This window comes from Nannospalax galili, unplaced genomic scaffold (genome assembly GCF_000622305.1).
Source record: "Nannospalax galili isolate Female #2095 unplaced genomic scaffold, S.galili_v1.0 scaffold103, whole genome shotgun sequence".
Classification (NCBI taxonomy): domain Eukaryota; kingdom Metazoa; phylum Chordata; class Mammalia; order Rodentia; family Spalacidae; genus Nannospalax; species Nannospalax galili.
The window spans coordinates 1,124,532-1,142,909 of NW_008352136.1; the positions used below are offsets into that span (position 1 = coordinate 1,124,532).

General features: G+C 47.9%; 1 protein-coding gene across 2 annotated transcripts; it reads left to right on the forward strand.

The window, feature by feature from the left end:
* The first annotated feature begins 208 nt into the window (after positions 1 to 208).
* On the forward strand, positions 209 to 11,197 carry Ung (uracil DNA glycosylase). 2 transcript variants are annotated; one of them, XM_008848965.3, is made up of 7 exons: positions 209 to 376; positions 819 to 1,019; positions 1,392 to 1,487; positions 5,838 to 5,935; positions 6,614 to 6,702; positions 7,322 to 7,500; positions 10,112 to 11,197. In XM_008848965.3, exons 1-7 carry the CDS (start codon positions 245 to 247, stop codon positions 10,250 to 10,252), a joined length of 936 nt encoding a protein of 311 aa, XP_008847187.2. In that variant the 5' UTR covers positions 209 to 244; the 3' UTR covers positions 10,253 to 11,197. The 2 variants fall into 2 exon arrangements, with proteins under 2 accessions (XP_008847187.2, XP_017657666.2); XM_017802177.2 differs by having other exon boundaries at positions 7,322 to 7,483.
* Positions 11,198 to 18,378: the final 7,181 nt, after the last annotated feature.

Below are 18,378 nucleotides of genomic sequence, written 5' to 3' on the forward strand. Positions count from 1 at the left end.
CGGATCCGGGAAGGCTGACTTTCCTGGAGCAGACGCTCTGACCACCCGCAAGCCCCACCTCGCCAGGGGCGGTGCGCCGCAGCCCCTCCCGCACATGCGCACTGCGCTCCCTCGCCGCCCCCCAGCCCTGGCTAAGCCCCCTTCTTGGAGCATGCGCAATCGCGAGGCGCCAACCTCTGAGAGCCGGGGCGCGTGAAGTTTTGTGGGCGCCCGGGCGCGGGTGCGCTCCTTCCTCGGCTCCGGGATGATCGGCCAGAAGACCCTCTACTCTTTCTTCTCCCCTAGTCCCGCCGGGAAGCGGAACACGCGCAGCCCGGAGCCCGTCGCCCCGGGGAGCGGCGTGGCGGCCGTGACTGAGGAGAGCGGCGAGGCGGCGGTGAGGCGCGGCGGGCCTGGGCGGGGGCCGGGAGGACGACGAGGTCGGGTTGGAGGCCACTTGTCTGCGGACCCCGTCCTCACCTATTCAAAACAGCCGCGCGTCCTTCCGCGGCCGCCATGTCGAGGCGCCAGCCAATGAGGACGCGGCTCTGTCCCCGCGGGGCCAATCAGCGTGCAGCGGGCCCGCTGTGCTCCGCGCACAGTCCAACCGCGGGGGGCGGGGGGCGGGATCGGTTTTGCCGCGAAAATGCCACGTGGGGACGCGGGCGACGGGGCGGGGCGCTGTCTTGCGAGTCCTTCCGGGAACCCGCGTGGCGTCCCGGGCCCGTAGCAGAATGGGTGTCCTAGGCCAGACGTCTGCGGGGTTGGCGCGGAGCCTGCGAGCGCCTCGGAGAGGGAGGCCGCGCAGCCTGACCCGCCTCCGCGCCGACCCCTGGCAGGCCAGCCCCGCCAAGAAGGCCCGGGAGGAGCAGCCCGGCACGCCTCTGTCCTCGCCGCTCAGCCCAGAGCAGCTCGACCGCATCCAGAGGAACAAGGCCGCGGCGCTGCTCAGGCTTGCCGCCCGCAACGTGCCGGCGGGCTTCGGGGAGAGCTGGAAGAAACATCTTAACGCGGAGTTCGGGAAACCGTATTTTATAAAGGTCAGTGGGACCCTACAGAGCGGTGAACGTGATCCGTTACTGTAGCAGGTCCAGTCTGCATTTACAGCACGTTGACTTATTTGTTGGGGGGCGGGGGGCGTGTAGAGGTCAGAGGACAACTTGTGGGAGTCACTTCATGGGTCTCGGGGATTGAAAGTCGGGTCGTCTGGCCTGGCACCAACCACCCTTATTCTATGAGCCATCTCACCGGACCTTGTGCGGGGGGGGGGGGGGGGGGGAATGAATGATTTTCAAAATGGGAACGAACCAGATAAGGCTTCAAACAACTTTTATAAAAGAAAGGTTTTTGAACGTAATTCTTACCGTTTCCAGTGAGAACCTGGTTTTAAGTCTAGTTTATCTTTTAATCAGCTAATGGGATTTGTTGCAGAAGAAAGAAAGCATCACACTGTTTATCCACCCCCAGACCAAGTCTTCACCTGGACCCAAATGTGTGACATAAGAGATGTAAGTACAGTTAATGATTTCATTAGAGGCACCATTAAAAGAGTATTTCTTAATTGTAGACAGTGAAATTAAGCCACAATCAGTAATTTAGTAGTAATCTTGAAGTTTAACCGTTATTTTTGTGGGTTTTGTTGTGTTGAGGATCAAACCCAGGGCCTTGGATCTGCCAGACGCACACTCCAGTACATATGTGGACGGCTTGCCTGCCCTTTTTTTTTGGTGGTGGTTTTTGATAGGTAGAGAGCGGGCGGGAGCGAGCGGGTGGTGGAGAGCACGAGCGGATGGATGGAGGCACCGAGGCACAGATGGAATTCTCAGCAGGATACAGATTTATTTCGCACCGGACAGCGGGAAAGATGTCCGCCCACGGGTTGTGAGCTGGGACTTTATATATGGGGCTTTAGGGTGTGGAAGTGGGGAATGTTTGGGGGAGAAATCAGGGAGGGGGAGCAGGAAAAGCAGGTAGGATTAGGGTCTGGAAGTGTTTACTTTTTCCCTCTTAAGGTTTCCCTTGACTCCAAAGGTCAAGGTGAGGTCCCTGTTGGGGAGGGGGGAAACTGCTGCTGTTTGGAACCCTAACAGTTTTGAGATAGAATCTCCCTGTAGCCCCAGTCTGGCCTGGAACTCACCAAGATCCACCTGCCTCTGCCTCCTGAGTGCTGGGATTAAGGGCATGCACCACCACGCCCGGCTGCCTGCTCTCATTTTAAGTTTTATGTGTATGAGTGTCATACAAGGCCCACAGAGGTCAGAAGAGGGGATCAGATGCCCTAGAACTGGAGTTACAGACAGTTGTTGGCTGCCATGTGGATGCTGGGAACCAAACCTGGGTCCCCTGCAAGAGCAGCTAGTGCTCTTAACTACTGCTTTCTCCACCTGATTTTTTTTTTTTTTTTTTAAGAGTCTTGTTAAGCATAGGCAGTGGGGCTGGAGAAGTGAGGATCTTTCTGTTCACATATAATGTGTGTTGTGGGGGCAAAACAAGCCAAGCCTTGTTGATAACACACACCTGTAATCCCAGTATATGGGAAAGGAAGGCAGGAAGACCAGAAGTTTGGGGATCAGTTTGGGCTACATGAGATCATGTCTCAAATAGAACAAGATGCAAAAAAAAAAAAAAAAGAAAAGGCAGTAGTTATGCCTTAGACATTCGAGGATGGGCTAGGAATACTTGACTCAGGCAGAGTGCTTGCCTAGCATGTGAAGAAGTCCTAAGTCAAATCACCAGCACCATTGAAGAAAAAGGAGGGTTACCATGCCTGTCCTGAGTTAACATTCTCAACCAACCTTCAGTAAGAGTCACGTGGATGATTGGTATTTTTCGTGGGGTTTTTTTGGTTTAGTTTTGGTTTTATCAGACAAATTCTCCCTATAGCCCCAGCTGCCCTAGAAGTCTCTGTACAGATTAGATCAGCCTGGCCTTGATCTCCCAGAGCTCTACCTGCTCTGCCTCTCTTGTCCTGGGATTAAAGCTGCACCACCACGCTTGGCTTCATGGGTAGTTGACATCCGTTGATAATTCCAACTGTGCATGTATTGCCCTCTTCTCATCAAAACTTTATCAGAACTGGTAGAAGAAATAAAACAAGGGACCAGAGATCATTCATTAGCCTTCCAAAAGCCCAGGGCCACAGCTGTGAGAAAGCCATAGCATCAGGAGACAGTGAAGCTCTTCAGTATACATACTTTGGTAGAGACTGCATTACCTTGGCTAAATGTGTCACACCACATAGTAACCCCCTTGTATATATACACTGTCTTGGCCTTTCTGTTGGCTACTGCTGGAGATTGAGCACAGGGGCTCATTCATCCTAGCCAAGTACTCTACTCTTGATCTACACACCCCCAGCAGGTCTTAAGATTTATTTTTAACAGTGTGTCTGTCTGTCTTGTCTGTCTGTGTCTGTGGGTAAATACACTTGAGTACAGGTGCCCACAGAAGCCAGAGCCATTAGATGCACCAGGAGTTGGAGTTGTAGGTGGTTATGAGCACAGTGATAGCTAGAAATTTAATCTTGGGTCCTCTGAATTAACTGCTGAGCCATCTCTCTAACACAGGCCTTAAATATTTGGTCCTCCTGACTTGTAATTGACACAGTAATTGCACATAGTTAAAGGATACAGTGACATTGCAATACAGTCAGGTCATAGCAGCTGGCAGATATATTACCTCAGACATCTAGCATTGCTTTGGTCCGGAGGGCGGGGGTATTCCAGTCTTTCAGTCTTTTCTACTAGCTGTTTTGTGATGTTTTATCAATTGTTGTCAACCATGATTACTTTTGTGCTATAGAACATTAGCAGTTACTCCTGTCCTGCCAAGCCTCAATCTGTTACAGGTCCCTCCCTACTCCCTTGTCAGATTTTGGTAACCACTGTTCTATTGCTCAGAGAACAACTTTTTATCTACTCATCAATTTTATGTAGTCCTGAAAACCTATGCCAGTAGTAGTTACTATTAGGATATAAAGACACCAGCCTGATGGCCCCATCTGGTGTGGGTGGTGCTTGCAGGCTCTTAACTTCTGACCTGCCTTTGCCAGTTCATCCTGTGTCAGTTGCCAGTTGGCAGTTCTTGTCACTTCTCTTTGCTATTTGGAAGCTTGTCTGTGACTTTGCCTGTGTGAACTATGAACCTGATTGTGTAAGCTGTCCTTAAATAAGGCCATATCCTATGCCCCAGCCTCACTTCCACCCTTCACTCTCCCACTGCAGAGCTGGGCAAAGTAGCAATGTCTTTTGAGGCCACCTAGATTCACCAACAGTATCTGTGGCAGAGCCTGTTGCTTGCTGCTTTGGAGATCTAGTTTTCCTCTAACCCCTTATGCTACATTGAGTATCTGCTTGCCCCAGGGGTTTTATTTTATTTTTCTTCTATCATATTGTAAGTAGCACAAGAAATCTTAGGATTTAGTAAATATCTTAAGTCTAGTGGTCTTAAAGTAGGTGACCAAACTTTTAATATGGCAGCCACACCTAATAGAAAATTTTACAGTTCCTACCTCAAAGAAAGAATTTAGAATGTAGAACTCCTTGTTTTGAGTTTTAAAAACTTAAGTCCCATTCAGTGCTAGCTCTCTCCTCATTAGATTGTTATGAAGACTCAAGAGTATCAAACTTACCTCTGAGGCCTGATGGACTGGCAGGGACCTTTGTGGGTAAACATGCAGGCTCACAGAAGCTGGGTGCTAAGGATTGTCCTCCTAGGACCAGAGTCCCAGAACTGGAAAGCTGTTGCCTGCCCAGATGTGGTTCACCATGGAGAATATGTGGGCTACAGGGCATTGAGGGCAGGAACTGAGAGCTTCCCAGTCATTGAAGTGGAAGTCTATAGCCGAATTTACAGGCTACTAGAGGGCATCGGCCATAGAGGCAAACTCTAGGAAGAACACCAAGGACTGGAGCAGGGAGTGAAAACAAGACAGTGTGCAGAGGCCAGGTAGGCCTGTGCATTTCTGCACTGGAGACAGGCCTGGTCTTCGTGGTTGATCGCCCACTCCCACACCTGTGACCTGACCCTCTTCTGGTGTTGCCCATTCAGGATTCCAGAGCAGCAGCTGTTGGTGGGGATTCACATGCTAGATAGCTTATTGAAACATCCCTGGGTTCAGATCTGCGAAGGCTTGAGGTATGATTCTCCTTAGACTAACAGCACCTCCATTGTGAAGCCCCAGTGTGCAGAGATACCTGTGTGGTGTTCACAGCAGGGTTTTCCTCTAATGAGAGAAGAGCTGACTGCCCGTGAGAGCTGTTGACATGAAGGGCTGCCGCAGTATGTAGAGCAGGAGTGTCCAGCTTTTGACATTGTGATGTGTCTACAGATGTGTTGTGCTGTATTCATGTCTATTCTGAGACTTGGGTCCCCAGACTGCAGGAACACCTGAGTACAATAATTGAGTGCAGGATCTCCAGTTACATACGTATTAGAAGTGGTGAACTTGGGCTGGGTGCAGCTCAGGAAATACTAAGAGTGTTTGTGCCCGTGTTTGAGGCCCTTGAGTTGGGTCCCAGCACCACAAGTGAAAATAGATGATCATGAGATGGTTACCTTATGTATGTTTCTGGGTGTTCCCTGTGTTTATTACAGGATGTATTTACTTTTGTCATTGAAAAAATAACAAAGAGAACCACAAAGCTGACCCAAAACTTGTTAGAGATGTGGGTCAGTAGGGTAGAAGGATGAGTTGTTAGGGGAAATATCAGTGTCCAGTGGGTGCCCCTTTTGGGTTCTCAGTTGGGCTGTGAGCGGGGCTTGCCTGCTCCCTGGGGTCCCTCTGTAGTATTAGCCAGGTGTTCCTTTCAATGGAACACTGCAGTGTAGTTTAATTCATTGTCACTTGGTGTTCACAGGTGAAGGTTGTCATCCTAGGACAGGATCCCTATCATGGACCCAATCAAGCTCACGGGCTCTGCTTTAGCGTCCAAAGACCGGTTCCACCTCCGCCCAGGTACAGTTGCTTTGCAGATGGCACCAGTCCAGTGGCAGTCACTTTCAGAACTAGCCTTTGGAGGAGAGTTTCTCAGCCTGACGTTGTCCTGTGCACTACAGAAGGCCTGGGGAGACACAGCCGCCCCTGGTTAGGAACCACTGCTCTGGGGGATTTTATACATAATATGTCAAAACAGGACAAGAAACTAAACTTCATTGGGGAGGTGGTTCATAACTGCTGGGCTAATTTACTAAGATCTTCCAAGTGCTATTATGTCTTTCAAATACTTATTTTATATGTGTGAGTATTGCCTGCATGTGTGTAAGTGCACCCATGTTGTGCAGTGCCCACAGAGGTCAGAAGAAGCCATTGGATCATGTGGAATTGGAGTTAACAGATGGTTATTAGCCACCATGTGGGTGCTGGGAATTGAACCCAGGTCCTCTGCTCTTACCCACTGAGCCATCTCTCTAGCCCCCTATTCTGTTTCTCAGTCTGAACACCGCCCACAGTGGAGGTTATCTAGCAGATGGACCATTCAGGACTGCATACATTATTCTCATTTTCTGATGCCAGAAGTTGCCTTGTTCCTTCCTTCCGAGGCCTGGCTGTATGTATGTATGCCTAACCTTTTTCCACCTATCTTGGAGAGTGGTGAACCTGATATTTCTGGTTTGTTTCTTCCTGGCTTTTCAGTTTAGAAAACATTTACAAAGAGCTGTCTACAGACATCGACGGTTTTGTTCATCCTGGCCATGGAGATCTGTCTGGGTGGGCCAAACAAGGTAAGCCAAGCCCAGCTAGGTTTATTTGGGCCTGGTACCAGCAGTCTTCTCTCTTACATGCTGCCTCTTGCTGTTTTTCAAAGGCTGCTGTAAAGTAGTAATAAAATGCTTAGATAGCTTGGTGCCTGATTGTCTACAGCCACTCTTCCCGGATCTTAGTTACAATTTCAGTGTGCTTACACCACTTCACCCAACTGATCACTGAGAGGTGGCTAGGGCTGTTGTGTGTATGTAATGCCTGTCTTGAAATTTTCTGCAACCAGGACAAAAAAAAAATTGTTCTTGATTTCTTGTAGTTTAGGTTTTGTTTCAGTGAAGATTGGGACCAAAACAGTTTTCTAAGGATATTTAATATCACTTAGGGTATGTGTTTTTAAACAGTATTGTTGATGAATAGCCTGTGCTTATCATCACAGACTGGAAGGTGCCAAAGCAGCAGAGATGAAAACAAGATGTCCCTCTGAATCTTACCCAGAGGTCACTGGTGCTTTCTTTATGGCCTGATATCTGCCCTGGGTCCTGTTGAGTGAATGAACTGGTCATGTTTAACCCCTGCTGTCAGTTTGTGCTGCTATATTTGCACCTCCTCCTAACCCATTTCTCCCACCTCTGTTCTCAGGTGTCCTCCTTCTCAATGCCGTCCTCACTGTCCGTGCCCACCAAGCCAATTCCCATAAGGAGAGGGGTTGGGAGCAGTTCACTGATGCAGTTGTGTCCTGGCTAAATCAGAATCTGAAGGGCCTTGTCTTCTTGCTCTGGGGCTCTTATGCTCAGAAAAAAGGTAGTGCCATCGACAGGGTATGTATTGTCTTTTTAGTATATCAGAGTATAGAATCTAGGAATCCCTGGAAAACCTTGGTTATAAAATGAATGTTACCCAGGTGTGGTGGTTCATGTCATTCCAGCACCTGGAGGATTGCTTCAAGTTCAGCTAGCCTAGACTATAGAGTGAGACCTTGTATCTCCTCAGCACACACAAACCATGCCCCCCAAGAAACTAGTTGGTTCCACTAAGAACAAAACAGTCAGACCATGGTAGACTGTTCAGTGTGCATCACTGCAGTTGGTAACAAGATGAACTGCCTTGCACACAGGGACCTTGGGTCCCTAGTACCACTGATGCACCATGCGATACAACAGGTGATGAGTGAGGCATGTGTCCTACTTCCACAAAATTGGGGAATGTGGGAAACATGAAAATTTCCACTGAAATCACAGGTTATTTTCCCTACAAAAACTAAAAAATGTGATGAGGTATGCAGTAGACATTCTCCCACCCTAGTTTCTACTTGGTCGGGCTCCAGCCAGTGTGGGCAACCACTGGGTTGTAGTTTATGAACCAGCCTTTTAGGATCTACTCAGATACAAACAAAGGGCAGTCACATGTGAAGTCCAATGAACAACCTCTTTGTCTGCCACTGTGTACACCCATGATTTTTTTCAGGCGTTTTTCTTAAGGAAAAGACTCAGAAAAATAAATCCTTTATGACTGAGCTAAGATTTGACCTTGTATGGACTGCCAGTCAGGTTATCTAAGTAGGAAGTGCTGAGCCTCAAGGAGGAAGCCTCATGGCTACATGGCTGTACTTGGTGTTTTGGCAGTCTTCGTTAGGAAACTTGTGTTGGGCTAAGAGAAAGGCAGTTGTAAAGTAGCTTGGTCATTCAAACCAGTTTTCAGGGGCTGACAAGATGCTCACTGGGTAAAGGCATTGACTGCTAAGCCTGATGTGTTTGATCCCTGAGACCCACACAGTGGGAGGAGAGAACCAACTCCTTCAACTTGTCCTATGTGTACGCCTATACACAAATGCTTTTTAAATTGTTCTTATTTACACAAAAGAGGTTTGTATCCTGGAGTGATGGCCTAGTGATAAGAACACCTACTCTGCTCTTGCAAAGCACCCCAGTTTGGCTTCCAGTACCCATGTCACTACCACTCAGCACCCATGCTCACTACCACCTAAAACACCAGCTCCAGGGGTATTGGATGCCTCTGGCCTTCTCCAGCACTTGAACTCATGTTACATGCACACACACACATACTTAAAATACATGGTTTAAGAAAAGGAAGTTTGCAGGTCTTTAACTCTGCACCCCCTGAACACTAGACCTATATAGTGCCCCCTTGCTTGTACCCCATAGCACAGCAAATCCAATATTTCCTCTTCTCACTGTTACTTGCTCCCATTTTCCCTGGTGTTTAAAAAACAGTGCTATCCCCGCTGGACTGTACCTCCCTGTTCCTTTGTACTTCCTTCCCCTCATCTAGGCGTTGTTGCTATCTGATGCTTCCCCCTCTGCTGTTTCTAGTTCCCAGCTGCCTTTGCCTTAGATTGGTCTTTATCTGCTCTTGGCTTGGAGGATTCCAGTTGCCTCTTAGCCCTGACTCTTTACCCACTCAAATCATGTTGACTTAACTCCCTATATGGTGCCTCTACTTCCTCCTGCCAATCTTAGATGGAAGCCCCTTTTTCCCCAGAGACAAAGCTTGGCTTAACCTTCAGAGCTAGCCATGGCTGGCACTCACATAGATGTGCTGTAGATGTGCTGCTCGCCAGTGTTACACACCTGGCATGCTTCTCATGATTCCCCTCTACCTGTGCTCTGTTTGAGCTGTCGTGGTGACATCATAAGCCAGGTGCTGCTGTTCCCCGTTTACAGATGAAAACTGCAGTAGAGTCGAGGACGGATCTGCAGTTGAACCCGTGCTCGGCCCTTGACCATGCTGGGATGCTGTGCTGCTTCCCTTTCGTTACTACCCTTCCTGAACTGAGCTCCTTGAAGACAGGCATGTCTTGAGGTGCACTATGTGTTAGCCAGGTTTTACCTCAATACAGAACACAAAAAGGGTCCTAGTTTGTCTGCTCAGATGACTACAGTGACATTTTAAAAATCAGAATACTCCATTTCTGGGGGTGAGTCAATTCAGACAATATAGAAAGGTATATCCACTAAAGTTACCCGAGTATTTTGGGTATGTTTCCTCCAAACAAGTGTGTGTTATTTTTGTTTTGTTTCCTCGCCATGCACAAGGTCCTAGGTTCAGGCCTCAAAGCCACATTCAGAAAAGATGGAAAACCACAAAAATTGAGATATTTTCTCATACCCCTGTCTGTAGCTTGAATTTGTTCTAGGAGCTGCTGTGTTCCATTGTAAACTTGAGGAGATGTTTTTCGTCCTTTAACACTGGCCTTAGTTATAAACTATGCCATCATGCTCCTCTGCGTAGGTGTGTAAGTATCCTTCAGCAGATGTGATCTCAGTGCAGGGGGAACAGGAATGACTGGGTTAGGTGTGATCACCTGACATGGCCTGTGCCGCCTCAGCTCAGCAGAGGAAGCTGCTTACAGGTGAGTGCAAAGCTGTGTCGGAGGTGTCCAGCTGCAACCTTTTACTCTGTCTTTTTCAGAAGCGGCACCACATCCTGCAGACTGCTCATCCCTCCCCGCTGTCGGTGTACAGAGGGTTCTTTGGATGCCGGCATTTTTCTAAAGCCAATGAGTTGCTACAGAAGTCTGGCAAGAAGCCCATCAACTGGAAGGAGCTGTGACCCTGCACTGAGGGCGTCTGTGTCCAGTAGCTGTTTTGAGGAGCTGCTACTGAAGTATTTGTCAGTTAGGAAGTCTCTGAAAATGTCCCTGCTCTTAAGTAACCTGAGAAAGTCTTCGTAAAGCAGCCAAGAGCTGGGCTACAGGGACCCCAGCTTTGTATATTCCCCTTTGATCGGCTCTGGTCTGAGCCCTCCAGGCCAGGATAAGGTGAAGGCCCCGATCAAGGCAAGGTAGCCGGACCCAAAGCACGCCCACTTCTTGCAGAAAAATGGGGTTACATACTGGTCCTCTGTAGTCTGCCTTCAGGTTAGACGGGAGATCTGCTAATAGTTTGGAGCCTGCTGCTATTTTTACCTGATAGGTAAGATTTCCAGATTATATGGCATCTCTTGGGCTCACCCCCAAGCTTGCTGGTGTTTTGCAAGTTTCTAGAAATCAAGCCTGGAAATTGGGAGTCCATGAGTGTGAGTCTTCAGACAAGGTGAAGCCTCTGGCCTTCATCCTGCTCTTCTCCGGGTCTTTTCCTTCAATAAGTGGTGAAAATTGAGCAAAGAAGAAAAAGGGTTGGGGGTAGGGGGTTAAATGAGGGGATAGATGGTTTCTTCTAGAGTTGTGTGGAGTTGGGGGCTTTAAGGCAGCTCAAACTGCCAAATGCTATTGACTTGTTTTTGTAGTTCTGGAGGGTCAACCCAGAGTGCTGTTTTCTATGGACTCAAGTCACTTGGATATTTTGTCTGCTACACTGGAGAATGCCGTGGTTTTTATTAAGTTCTTGGGCAGATACATATATATATATATATATTTTTTTTTTAATCTTTTTTAAGAGATAGTCTACCAGGTTTGCACCTAGCCTGGATCTCAATGGAGGTGCTGTTGTTCATGGGGTTAGAGAACTAACCCTACCCATGTTCAATAATAAAAAGTTGTTGAAGTTTGGCTTTGCACCAACTGTTCTTTGGCATTTACTGATGCCCTCGCACTTTGGTGGTCACCATAGCAACCATTGACTGCAGGAGGGGCAGCTCTTTGTCCCTGGGCTCTGCTTGCAGCTTTCCATGGATCTACCCATTGACTGCAAGGCCTGGAAGCTCTAGGAGCAGCTTGTTAACAGTAGTGCTGTGTGCAGGCTCGCCAGGGTCAGGCTCTATAGGAGCTCCAAAGGGAGAACTTCCAGTAGGAAAAGACATGCCTTTGGGTATCTTGGCATGCCCATCTTACCTGTGTTCTGCCATGACCTGCAGCAGGTCTTCTTTGAGAATATGGGAGTCTGATGGGGGGTTGGCTTGCTAACAGTTGGCCTTCAGAGCTGTCAGATGGGCTGTCATAATGAAGTCCTGATGCCCTGGGGTTTGACAAGAAAAATGCATAAAGGGACAGCATGTAGCTCAGTGAGTGCATCAGCAGGCCCAAGTTCTATCCACCAGACCAGTGCTGTATATGTAGCTGAGGGAACAACAAACATGCTCCTAAACGGGCAAGAACGAGTGTATCCAGTGAAAATACAGAGCAGCCGTGTGCATTTCTTAGAGAACAGGGATATGTACAACTTAGATTTGTTTGGAAACTGCTGTCTCCCTGGGCCTCATTTCTCTACAGAATAAGATTTAAAGATGCGGTGTTTGGGATCAGCAGAGAGACTTCTTGAGGAACATGCCTTCTTGGTCCCTGCAGGGGTCCTCCTGGAAGCAGTACAGTGGACTCTGCTTAAAGGCAAGGGGGCCGTAATTTCCGTGCCAGCTGAGATGAAACTGCAGGGCATAAGAGGAGAGCTGCCCTAAGTGATGCAAGAAGCGGGCAACTAGTTGATATTTAAAAATAGGCTGTGGTGGAACGCACCTTTAATCCCAGCACTAGGAGACAGAGGCAGGCAGATCTCTGAGTTCAAGGCCAGCCTGGTCTACATAGTGAGTTTCAGGACAGCTGGGGCTACAGGGAGACCCTGTCTCAAGACCAGAAAAAGAAAAAAATTGAGCCCATGAGATGACTCAGTGGGTAAAGGTGTTTACTGCCAAGCTTGAGGGCCTGAATCAGTCACTGAACTGTACATGATAGAAGGAGATAACTGATACACATGTCCACATGCATTCACCGTGAGCAATCTAGATGGGGCTGAAGAGATGCTTCAGGGTACATACTGCTCTCAGAGGACCTGAGCTTGGTTCCAGGCACCCATGTCAGACAGTTAACAACTGCCTATAACTCTCTAGGGGATCCAACACCTTGAGTGGATACACTCTTACCCACCCAGGATCATGTTTGTTGTTTAGTCAGTTAACCCTGCTTCCATTTGGTGGATGGAACCCAGAGGACCACTGACATTTTGCTTCCTTCCCTGTCAAACCTAGGGGACCTAACACACTTAGGACTCCAGGGCACTACACTCTCATATATGGACACATAACTAGAGATTTTAGATTTTCACTTTATGTGTAAGTGTGTGAATATGTGCCTGACCGTGCAAGTGCCAGTCTGGAGGCCAGAAGTGTAGGATCTTCTAGAACCGTAGTTTCGAGCAGCTACGAGCTACCTGACAATGGTACTAGGAACTGGACTTGGTCCATGGCAAGAGCAGTATGTGCTCTTAACCACTGAGCCATTTCTCTTGTCCCATAAACTAAATTTTTTATTGAAGTTGGGGGCTGGTGAGATCACTCAGTGGGTAGGGGTGCTTGCTGCCAAGCCTTGAGACCTCAGTATGATCCTTGGGATCTGTGAAGTGAAGAACTCGCTCCCACAGCTTGCCCTCTGCTGTGATACATGTATGCCCCCCTGTAAAAAATTAATTAAAACAAAAACAAGCTGGTGGTGATGTGTGCCTGTGGCTCCAGCAGCTCAGGAGGCAGAGGCAGGAAGGGCAGTTTATGCATGGAGGCTGCAGTCTGCAGATCTGCGGAAGCCCAAAGAGGACCTGACAGAAAAGGTAGTCACCTCCCTCCCAAGGAAGGAAGAGTACCTGCCTGGGCTAGGGTTTCTGAACTGGCAACCCAAGGAAGTCAGTTCATCCTGGGAACCCCAAGTTGTAAAATTGTGTGAAAGTTCACCTATTTTGACCTGAGCAGTGGGTCAAAGTCATGTTTTGAATCACTTTGAGATGTCTTCATTCTCTTCTGCTCGGCGTTCACGACTTCATTTCATTTCTGAGAGCCAAGGTCTTAGACAAGTTTTTCAGTGGAGAAGCACACTTTTGGGGTATGTGTGTGATACTAGTGGCTTTTTAGCCTTGAGGGACCTTCCAGATGGACAGGGAAAGCAGGACTTTCCTGGGCTGCTTTAGAGGGGCCTCAAGTTGACTTGGGCCAACTCAAGCTGAGGAAAGATTGGAGCTTTCTGCCAGAGATAGCCTCTCTGCGGAGTCCTGACACTCACTGGGTCTCAGAATTGAGGCATCTGGTTACATCTGGTTACAGCAACTCCAGTGCCCCCTTTAGATGCCATGTAGTCAGTTAATGACATTTTCTTATTTGGACAATAACCTTAGTAGTTGACTAGAAATACATAATATATATTTCATTTTTTAAAAATATTTTTATTTTCTGTGTATGTGTAAGTGCACCCATGCTCTGTGCAGTGCCCATGGAGGTCAGAAGAGGGTGTCGGATCCCCTGGAACTGGAATTACAGGCAATTGTTAGCAGCCATGTCAGTGCTGAGAATTGAACCCAGGTCCTCTGCAAGAGCAGCCAGTGCTTTTAACCACTTAGCCATCTCTCCAGGCCCAAATTGAGACAGGGTCTCCCTGTAGCCCCAGCTGTCCTGGAACTCAACTATGTAGACCAGGCTGGCCTTGAACTCACAGAGATCCGTCTGCCTCTGCCTCCACCACGCCCGGCCCCAAGATATATTTTAAAAAATGAGTTTTCTATTAGTATTTTCATATTTGGTGTAAAGAGTTTACTTATAGTTACTCCGTTTGTATTTTAGAAAATATATATTTTTTAGACATACATTATACAAATAGTGGGTTTCATTGTGACATTTCATGTTTGTGTGTATAGTGAGTGTGAGTGCACATGCATGTAGAGAGAAGCTAGAGCTTGTTGAAAGTCTTGCTTTTTCTTTACATGTATATGTCCCTATGTGTTCACATGTCTTGGTGCTTATGTGTGCACGTGTGTGGAGGCTCAAGGTTGACATCAGGGGTCTTCCTTGATAGGCTAAGGTCTACCCTAATCATTGAGGCAGGGTCTTGACTGAATCCAGAGCTTACCAATAAAGGCCCATCCAGCTAGCCAGCTTGCTCTGGGGATCTCCCATAGCTGCCTTCTGAGCTCTGGCCCACCTTAACTACCTGGCATTTATGTGGGTTTCTGGGAATCAGAACTTATGTCCTCAGGCTTGCATAGCAAGTGTTTTATCCACTGGGCTATCTCCTTAGCCCTCTACTTTTTTTTTTGTCTTTTTGAGACAGCATCTCCCTTTATCTCCAGCTGGCCTGGAACTCACAGAGATCCTCTGCCTGCCTTGTAAGTGCTAGGATTATAGGCTTGCACTACCATGCTCGGCTTCCACCTCATATTTTGAATATAGGGTCAGTCTCTGAACCTGGAGCTCATGATTTGGGTACACTGGTCAGCCAACTGAGCTCTGGGGATTGGATAAGCTCTATGCCTCCCACTCCCTTCCACCCCCCTACCTCTTCCTAGCTAGGGTTACAGACACCAGACACCATGTCCAGCTTGTACATGGGTGCTGGGAATCTGAACTCAGGTACTTCTGCTTGCACAGCAGGCACTGCCAACTGAGCTACCTCAGCCCCCTGTGATATTCTTATCTACATCTTAGTGTCAAGGGGGAACTAGGCAGCTTTTTGTCTCTGTGTGATATCTCTTTTGGTTGGTTTTGTTTGGGTCTTTGCTTGTTCGAGACAAGGTCTCAGTAGGTAGTCCTGGCTGGCCTGGAATTCAGTATGTAGATCAGGCTAGCCTCAGACTTGTAGCAATCCTCCTGCCTCTGTCTCTCTCTAGTGGTGGGAACACAGATGTGTGTTACAGCACCTGGCAGGGAGTAGTGAGTTTCCTTACAAGGATCAGCCAAGTGTGATGGCTCATACCTGTAATCCCAGCACACACTGAAGTAAAAGAAGAGCCACAAGTTTGAGGCCATCCCAGACTACAAAGAGTTCTAGGTCAAGTTGAGCTACAATGAGAACCTGTATCAATAAAACAAACCAAAGAGGAGGGGGAGGATGTCAAGCACTTGATGCCAGCAGATGTCTGGTGGAAGCCTAGTGTGCAGCATTTCATTTTCTCAACCATGTAGGAAAGTCAGTAAGAACACTCAGGCTGAGTGTTGTGAACTGAGCAAGGGTCGAACCACATCAGCTTGATGGCAAAGCCTAGTATTCTGATAACACCCGGCCTAGATCATAACTACTTAGTCACGGGTTGGTGGGGGGAGGCAACCCAGGGCCTTGTACTTAATAGACAAGAGTTCTCCCACTAGCCGCATCCTCTGCCAGGGATTGAATGTGTAAATGGACTTTTCTGGAATGGCTTTTCCAAAGTACCTCTGGGGGCCCTGTGAGCTGTTTACCAGAGCTATCTTAAGGAGGTCTGAGAACAGTCCTCGGGCACTGCTGCCTAGAGCAGTTGTCAGGCATACTCTTCACTTGACATCGTTCTTCCATCTTTCTGTTCCCAAGTCCACTTGCAAAAATCCCAAGTACTCAGTATTTGTTGATTTTCCTTAGAAATGAAGGCACTCAGGGTAGCACAAGCCACAGCAGCAGTTGGAGCAGTTGCTACATGTGCTTGCCCTATTCCACTTTGTAGGAGGATCTAGCCTTGACTACAGACATGGTGATCGCTCTGCTATTGCCTTGTCTGAACACAACACCCTTGTGGAGTTTCAGCTTCCCTGCCAGCTGCCAGTTTGGGTTGGGACCTGGAGGTGACCTTTGGCCCATATGTCTCAGAACACTGTGACTGCAGTGGGCCAGCTTCCTCTGCTGCTCAGCTAATGCTAGCCTGAACCAGCCAATTCTCAACAAGACAGCCTTGTTTTTAACTCCCAAGTCCCAAGAAGTCAGAAACATTCTATGAAGGGGCTGTGATTCCAGAGCTTCCCCAAACCTTGGGGAGAGGAGCCTGGCTGTCTTTGAAGGGCCCTTCCATTCTTGACCACTGTGGGCTTCTCTAATGACCAGCAACCTGTCACAGACGGGCCAAGGGTGCCCTTCCTGTAGCTTAGAACACCTTGGACTTCTAAGTCTCTGAATTTTGAAGCAAAGTGAGCTATGTGATTGAAGGATGTGAAATGGAACTGTCTTCCGAGTGGTCAGTGCCACCCCAGGACTGGTGTAGGATCTTTTTCCTCTATGCCTAGGCCACTGCTGCTGATCGGTACCTTGAAGGTTAAATGCTCTGGGGGATATTTTTAAACAGCAGGGGCTGGTTAATCTAAAAGTGACATTTACAGTCACCGCACTGAGCTGCCAGCAGCTTAGATTCAGGCCCTCGGCAAACAAGGAGCTTGGAAAATGTCACCCTGAACACACAGTTGAGAGAATATGGGGAAACCGAGGCAAGGCACTACTTGGTAAGTGAGCCCACCCCATGCCAGGATCATGGTCCCCAAAGCCGACACCCAAGGGAAAAGGGGTGTAGTGTCAGCAGCCCCAGACAAGCAGACGGGTTTTAGGGGACACTGAGGGGCTGCTGAAGAAGGGTTTCTTATGAAACTCCCCAGTCTTTGTTTCCTTGCCTGGCATAGAACATATTTCCCATGTTTATTGTCATTACCGTTACTTTAAAACATAAGTGGACTTGCATATCAGTGGGTAACCATTCCAACTTGTCTGGGACAGGGTAATTCCTGGGACTCCAAATTGGTTTTTGTTGTTTGGTTGTTTTTTGGTTGGTTGGTTGGTTGGTTGTCAGACAGGGCCTCACACTATAACCCAGGATGTCCTGGAACTCACGGTGTAATCCAGGCTGGCCTTGAACTCAATGCCTTTCTGCCTTAGCTTCCAGAGTGCTGGGATAACGTATGATCCGCCATGCCCAGTTGGGAATTGAACCTAGGGTGCCACACCTGCTAGGCCTGCACTCTACCACTGAACTATATTCCAGACCACAGCTGAGACTTGTGGTTTAAAACTAAGTAGAGATGTTTTCTAAGCTGCCTTTTTCCTCTATGACTGCAACTTTCTTATAAGACTGGTTTATTTGGTAGGTGTAGTGCTGAGGTTCAAATATAGGCCACAGGCTCTACCATGGACCTACACTTCTCTTGATCTGATTTTAAAAACAAAAAGAAAGAAAAAGAAAAAAACTGGCTTCTCTTGAGTCTTCAGAAGTCCTAAGTCATGATTGGAGGTGCAGGTCCATGATCTCTAAGAAGCCCTGGGAAGGCCCTGTAGGTGTGTGTAGAGGTATTTTATTTCTTCCTGTACCGTTGTGCAAAGCCCCTTTGCTTTTATCTTTAGATAGAAGTCAGAAATGAGAATTGTTTAAGTTTTTAGGCTGTGTAGAGATACGGACATACTAATATTTTGGAATGATGTCCTGTACATCTTACCCCCAGTAGAAACTTGAGTAGACCTTGTTAGATCTACTGTAGCCTCTGAATTTTGAGTCAGGAACTTCACTTCAAAGGTAAGGAATATGGGAGTAGTCAGGAACCCTGTAGAGATCTGTAAAAGGCACACTCCACATCCTGTTCTAGACCTCCATTCTGACTGCAGTGGAGGGAGGCAGCAGCTGGGGCTGTGTGTGCTCATTCTAGGAATACAGAGTATCTTGGGAAGAAGCCTAGGTGTTGATCATTAGGTGGCTGGTGTATGCCAGGTGTTTAATGACATGACTTCATGTGATTCTGAGGGCAGGGAGAGGAAATTCCAGATCAGAAAGCCAAGCTGCAGAGAAATTTCATGATGGACTTATGGCAGTCGAGTGGTAGATGGCAAGGGTCCCACCCAGGTCCACTCTACTTGGAAGTCCTGTCCTGTGGCCATCTCAGCCTTCCCATGCCTGTGCTTGGCCCGAAGGTTTGCTGTCACTTTTTTCCTTCAACTGTTTTTAATGTTTTTTTTTTTTTTTTAATCCCACCTCTCCCTTCCCATCTCTGGTGTGTGGCGTAAGTTTTGTGTTCTATTTTTTCCTTCAACTTCTTTTAATTTTTTTTTT

Excerpts from the sequence above, each read along its gene's own strand:
- Ung (XM_008848965.3), top strand. The coding sequence starts at position 245 with ATGATCGGCCAGAAGACCCTCTACTCTTTCTTCTCCCCTAGTCCCGCC. Across the intron at positions 377-818 it reads AGGAGAGCGGCGAGGCGGCG|GCCAGCCCCGCCAAGAAGGC; the intron begins GTGAGGCGCGGC and ends GACCCCTGGCAG. Across the intron at positions 5,936-6,613 it reads CCGGTTCCACCTCCGCCCAG|TTTAGAAAACATTTACAAAG; the intron begins GTACAGTTGCTT and ends CTGGCTTTTCAG.